Here is a 7,242-nt window from a genome sequence, read left to right on the forward strand (position 1 = left end):
AACCCTTTCTGTTATTGCGGCCATATGGAGACTGGTAGGTAACCCTTTCTGTTATTGCGGCCATATGGAGACTGGTAGGTAACCCTTTCTGTTATTGCGGCCATATGGAGACTGGTAGGTAACCCTTTCTGTTATTGCGGCCATATGGAGACTGGTAGGTAACCCTTTCTGTTATTGCGGCCATATGGAGACTGGTAGGTAACCCTTTCTGTTATTGCGGCCGTATGGAGACTGGTAGGTAACCGTTTCTGTTATGGTGGCCGTATGGAGACTGGTAGGTTTACCGTTTCTGTTATGGCGGTCATATGTAGACTGGTAGGTAACCCTTTCTGTTATGACGGCCGTATGGAGACTGGTTGGTAAGTCTTTCTGTTATGGCGGCCGTATGGAAACTGGTAGGTAACTGTTTCTGTTATGGCGGCCATATGGAGACTGGTAGGTAACCTTTTCTGTTATGGTGGCCGTATGGAGACTGGTAGGTAACCCTTTCTGTTATGGCGGCCGTATGGAGACTGGTAGGTAACTGTTTCTGTTATGGCGGCCATATGGAGACTGGTAGGTAACCTTTTCTGTTATGGTGGCCGTATGGAGACTGGTAGGTAACTCTTTCTGTTATGGCGGCCGTATGGAGACTGGTAGGTAACCCTTTCTGTTATGGTGGCCGTATGGAGACTGGTAGGTTTACCGTTTCTGTTATGGCGGTCATATGGAGACTGGTAGGTAACCCTTTCTGTTATGGTGGCCGTATGGAGACTGGTAGGTTTACCGTTTCTGTTATGGCGGTCATATGGAGACTGGTAGGTAACCCTTTCTGTTATGGCGGCCGTATGGAAACTGGTAGGTAACTGTTTCTGTTATGGCTGCCATATGGAGACTGGTAGGTAACCGTTTCTGTTATGGTGGCCGTATGGAGACTGGTAGGTAACCCTTTCTGTTATGGTGGCCGTATGGAGACTGGTAGGTAACCCTTTCTGTTATGGCGGCCGTATGGAGACTGGCCATGGTAGGTAACCCTTTCTGTTATGGCGGCCGTATGGAGACTGGTAGGTAAGTCTTTCTGTTATGGCGGCCGTATGGAGACTGGTAGGTAATTTAACCCTTTCTGTTATGGCAGCCGTATGGAGACTGGTAGGTAACTGCTTCTGTTATGGCGGCCGTATGGAGACTGGTAGGTAAGTCTTTCTGTTATGGCGGCCGTATGGAGACTGGGCAAAGGGTACATATTGTATGCATGCAGGCACAGTCAGAAAATCCATCATGCTTTGGATTTCTTTTTAATTTCTATTGATCAATTAGAACAAGTGGAGAAGAATTATAAGTGGAAAACAAATAAAAGCAGCATATGAAATTGGCCTACACACTGGTAGAGGCTCCAACGATTGATTAGAGAATACGGAACAAGTATTATCCTCTACAGGTATAGCTATGATGTATTAAACGTGCCTATTCAATAGTTCTTGCTAGGGACATTCAAGGAAGAGGGTCTAAAGGGGCTAGTTTAAACCATCTTTTATGAGCTTTTAAAAACATTAATTGAAGAGAGTTTATAGGGGCCAATTTTGACAGTCTGTCATTAGCTTCTAAAGGATTTGTGGAAGAGGGTTTATAGGGGCCAGTTTTTACCATTTTTTTTATTAGCTTCTAAAGGTTTTATGGAAGAGGGTCTAAAGGGGCCAATTTTGACAGTCTTTTATTAGCTTCTATAAAGGATTTGTGGAAGAGGGTCTATAGGGGCCAGTTTTGACCATCTTTTAATAGCTTCTAAAGGATTTGTGGAAGAGGATCTATAGAGGCCAGTTTTTACCACAATCCTTAATTACTAGCTTCTGAAATGTAAAGAAAGGGGGTCTAAAGAGGCCAATTTTGGTTGTCTGTTGGTAAGGGGGCTTTTGAAACATTAATTGTAGCTAGGAGGGTCTAAAAGGGCCAGTTTTGACCATCTGTTACTAACTTCTGAAAAATTAATAGAAGAGATCTAAAGGTACCAATTTTAGCCTGCCTTTGTAAACTGAACAAATTGGAACTCTTCATCATTGAAGATACAATACAGAACACTGGGACTAGCTACCTTAAAGCAGTATTAGGTCACTGCCCTTCTTCAATGCTTTTGAACATGAACTAACTGTCATATATTTTTAGTAAATGTGCATAATTGACTCGAAAGTCTAGAGCTTTTCAGAGAGTGGTTCAAAATCAACACTTACATCAGTCATTACTTCTCTCTGTTCAGTTTTCTCTGTGGCTGCTAATATCAAGCCAACTAATAATAATAAAGTAATTTTTAATAGTTAAAAAAAATAATTAATAGAGACACTTTCACAGCTATCATCAAAATCCGTTGCCAACACCACATTCCCATTACTGCAATTACCTCCCTAATATCTGTATAATAGGTGCGAATCACATTTTCAATTTGACATAATTTTTAATTAAAGATCAACCAGCATTTACTTAGCATGGCGACACATTAACAAAGGCTTACTGGGTCAACTATGTTGCTTTGGTTATAATCATCAGATAGCTATTGATTTCTACCATTGATTTTTGTCTCAGGAGGATGAGGTTGGGTATTAGAAGAGTGATAGACGCAGGGTTCGAGGGTATATTATACTCAGGGTTTGAGGGTATAGTTGTTTGTTGACAGAATCAGGAGGCCAGGGGCAGCAATAGGTATGACAACATTGATTGTTATTTAATGCAAACAAAAAGTCTATACCTGATCCACGCCGCCTGTTTAACTGTTACCAGGTGCTCACTGTGTTATTGTATATATATAAGGATGGGTAAGAAAGGTTGGACCACATCCTGATGTTTATTGTTTGTGCAACCATTCCACTTACCTGCCATAATCTAAAGTAAATAAATGAAAAAAAAATGTCATTATGGACCGTAAATATGAATCATTACCTGTCTATAAAGGTCACCTGAATATAAAGAATAAATTCTGTCTGTGAAGGATTGCAGACTTCAAGATATATAATCCAGATTACACCTGCCTATATCATGACTTCAGTCTTAAAGGATACCTGTATAAAATCACAATCTGTCTATTAGGGATACCTTTCTATAATAAACACCTGTTCATAAAGAACACCTGTCTATGAATGAATTCAACCTTTATATAGAATACCTGTCATTAAATGAACCACTTTCAGACGACCTACGAACTAGGTTGTGATTAAGCGGTGTATAAGAACCTTGAATTGTTATTATTATTATTATTAAATGATACCTGTATGCAAAGATCATCTTTCTACAAAAGCATCCTTTCTATAAAAGAATACCTGAATATAAGAAATGCCTGTATACTAAGGTACCTCTATATAAAGGACACCTGTCCATAAAGAACACTGTGATATTTACGAGATGCCTATAACTACTTAGTGCATTTGAATATTTTAAGAGTCTGACACAAACAGGTGTGCAAAATCTGTAACTATAATGAAAACTAATGAAGTAATGTCTCTTTTGTATGATAAAGAATGTTGTTATATTACAGGTGAAAGTGCCTTACATCTGGCCATTGTGTATGGCGACCTGGAGCATGTCAAACTTCTTATTGGATATGGTGCTAATGTTAACGAACGGGCAATGGGCCGATTCTTTCTTCCAGAGGATCAAAAGAAACGTAAAACTAAGGAAACAGATTATGATGGTAAGTAGTCAATTCATTGAACCATATAACTCTTTTTTATGTCTCAAGACTTACCATAAATATTTGTGTATAGTGCACACTTTTTTAGGGAAAAATGATAAAATCAAGAAGGGGTGCAAATTATATACTGGAACAATCCAAAAACATGCAGTCCTGACTATTTATCATCAATTTTTCATTGATTTTCAGAAACATTTTGAAGCATGCATGCAGCAGTTACCTGATAAAATTTTGCATAATAATTCCTGATTGCGTTAGCTTTATAACCATTACAAAAAGTTGTAATTTATAGTCAAGTTACACGATAGAATCCGACAAATTAACTCTACCGACAGCACAGTACGTCTAAGTTTCAGAACAACATGGAGAAAGTCGCGAAATTCGCAAGATTTGTGTACTGCATAGAGTCAAGGTCGCATGATACTACACCATGATCATAAACATACATTCTTGATGTGTGGTTCTACAACCAGCCATACTGCAAAAGTAACATAAGCAATATAAGTCAAAGAGCAACTGGTTAATACCATGGTAGGATTTCAGTTGTTATTACAAAAGGAAAGGCACAAGCTCAATTACTTGTGAGTGCTGTCAGGGGGAAATTATGAACTCTGCATCTACCATAAACAAATTCCATAACCACTTATAGTTCTTTAAGTGTTTGTTTACCTTGAAACATAGGTAAATATTTAAATGGTTAGTATATATCGAAATTACAAAACAAATAGCACTTACCAGTCATACATTCATCCTCTGTTTTAACTCAAGTGTAAATCAAAATCAACAGACAATCTAACACAAACAAAAACTACTTATGGGGACAGTATTGTAAATGTTGTGACCGGACCTTTAAGAATATCCTCTATATGACCTTTAGAATAATTCCATTGGTGTATAATTCACACTTCCATTGATAACCACTACCCACCTACCTTGATGTATAATGGATGGTGTGAGGTCATTTTCTAAAAGCAGGCCTCAAGTCAATCTTTTACAGAGTTATAGCCCTTTGTTCACCATTCATAATTTTAGGAGGGCTTTTTTAATGTACTGGGTCACTTCATTTTGCCTTCTTTTGTAAGTGTTCTTTTCTTGGAGTGGGGAATTTTGTAAACTAAAATTGGGTCTTATACTCAATCATATACAGTTTTCTAACTTACTAACCGAAAGGAGGTAATTATAAGTAAGTTGTTAAAACTTTTGTCCAATCCATTTGCCTTTTGATTTTAACCAAATATACAGAGTTATGGCCCTTTGTTCATTTTTTGATTCCAACGTTTGTGTAGAGGTGGGGGACTAATGAATTGCTCATTATACTCTACCTAGTTTACATTTAGTTGATATTTACAAATTAAGAAAAAGTGTATACTACAATGAGTTTGTACATGCTTTTAGAAGGCCCTAGATATAAAAGACTTATAAATCCTTAAAATTGCTGAAAAGGCCCTAGAAGCCCTAAATTTAACAATAATGTCTTTTGAATTCAAAATGAAAGACTTGAATTCAAATTAAAGATCAGTTTATGGTTTTATACTGATTTTGGAGGATCTGTTCTGCTATTCCTCCTAGAAATGAATTAACAAAATACAAGAAAATGAAATATTTTTTATGAGTTAATTTACAGATTTCCGAGAAAACCATGCACCCAGTGTTAAAGTGTTGTTTCTCGTGTTTGTGGGAGGAGTTTGGAGGCAATTCCAGGTTACACATTGGGGTCTCTTCGTCCCAAGCTTGTGCAAATGGCAGGAGAATTCAAGCTTGATTTTTACTGGAAAAAAAACTATTCTTGAATTTCGTACAAATCAATTGGTTCGGTATTAATGGTTTTGCATCTTTTACCTTTTGGTTTTTTATCTCGCTGCCACAAAGTGGAAGCTAGACTGGTGTTGCTTTTCTGGCGACGGCGGCTTCGACATTACGTTTTTGTGCTTAAGTTAGTTTATCTGAAAGTATAAGTGCTACACCAACCAAACTTGGATCATAGATGCATCTTAGGTAGTCCATCTCAACCCATGCATCAAATGCTGGATGCTGCCTACATTTCATGGTCCGTTGACTTTGTCAGAATCTCCATCAACATAAGTTTTTGTGTTTAAGTTAGTTTCTCTGATATGTGCATTGATGGTCAAAGCGGGGTATAGGCGAGACATATCAATCCGAATGACTTGTTAACTTTTTGGCTTTTTATGAGTATTTACATTTTGTATCTCGATCTACATTGTTGTTTGTGTCACAACTACTTACACTGTTGATTGGGCGTAAACAATGCAAACACTAAACAAAGCAAATAATAAGCATCTACAAAGATCGGCTACACATTCTGATCTCACACTCTTATGTTGGATGAAAGTAATGATGTCATTTAGACGTTCGTGCTTGGCGTGTTGCGTGGCGGTTGTTCACACGATAGTTCCTATGTCCATATATACAGATAAAGGTACAAAAACCAGTTTCAGGTGAAAGTAAATGATTGCAGCAATTAATTTTATGGATCATTTGTAGGATTTTTTTTTTCATTTTGTTTAGCAAACAAAAGATCGTAGGTCTGTCATTATAGACATTACGATCGGAGAGACAACTTTGCCACATCAATAAGAGACAGGATGTTGGAACTCTCCTGGCTTTCATCTCGCCACGAATACTGGTTTAATATGGCGTAGACATTATTGATTACAAGTAAACAGTTTTATGGTCTATTCTGACATTTCGTAGTTTGGGGAAGCAGGATTCCATTTGACGACTGTAAATAATAGTCCGGCTACGTTTATGTTTCTTTCACGATTCCAAGGTGATCAACCAAAGTTTGCCCTTCCTCAGATCATCACTCCAGTAATTTATTTCAAGATATTGTGAAATATCCCAAGTTCACCCAAGCTTAAACAGAGAAGCAACCGAGAATTGATATCATGATATACTAATCAATTGTATTTAACATGTGGGTCAGACTCTCAGGGGAATTGCTTGGTATTATTGAATGCCAAGCTAGTGATGACTATAATTTTTTCCATTCAACCTTGTTCAATTTGTTATTAAACTCTATGCATAAAGTATGGATTTGATTCATCATTACTGAACCTGTACAATTTTTTTATTGTTTTTAACCTGTACAATTGATTTAGTACATTTGTAATCAATGTATTTTCACGTAATAAAATTATTCAGTGTTAGTTGGTTACATTGCCGTACGATAAATTACGATTGGACGAGCAGTATTTACAAATCTTTTTTTTTTTCTTTTTTTTTTTTTAGGTTTGAATTGTATTTTATTCCCCCAGCATCTTTGGGAGGAATGCCAGGGTTGGGGTGCCACAGAATCATCCCTCTTACATTATATAGCCTCATGTAAAAAGCCTCTTTCTCTCCATTCTCTCTTTCTTTTTCATTCATTCTTTCATACTCAAACTCAAAATCATTCATACGTATATTTCATTCATTACAATAACGATAATATTTATTTCTTTACTATTGGCTGTTCCTGGATCTGTTTTGCATATTTACTGACAATCATTGTAACAACTGTTATCACGCTGAGATCATACTACAATGTACCAATATTTATAATGTACCTTCCTCAGTGTAAAAATTGT

General features: G+C 37.0%; 1 protein-coding gene across 1 annotated transcript in view; it reads left to right on the top strand.

Annotated features, from left to right (window-relative positions):
* LOC110441468 (transient receptor potential cation channel subfamily V member 6-like) overlaps window positions 1-7,242 on the top strand; it is a gene marked incomplete at its 3' end in the record, with an annotated part of 43,762 nt that overhangs the window by 26,471 nt on the left and 10,049 nt on the right. The window contains exon 4 of the mRNA XM_021484621.1: window positions 3,500-3,655. Within this exon, the coding sequence (XP_021340296.1) occupies window positions 3,500-3,655 (156 nt within the window). The remainder of the gene's footprint in view (window positions 1-3,499; window positions 3,656-7,242) is intronic.

This window comes from Mizuhopecten yessoensis, unplaced genomic scaffold (assembly GCF_002113885.1).
Source record: "Mizuhopecten yessoensis strain PY_sf001 unplaced genomic scaffold, ASM211388v2 scaffold715977, whole genome shotgun sequence".
In the NCBI taxonomy this organism is placed as follows: domain Eukaryota; kingdom Metazoa; phylum Mollusca; class Bivalvia; order Pectinida; family Pectinidae; genus Mizuhopecten; species Mizuhopecten yessoensis.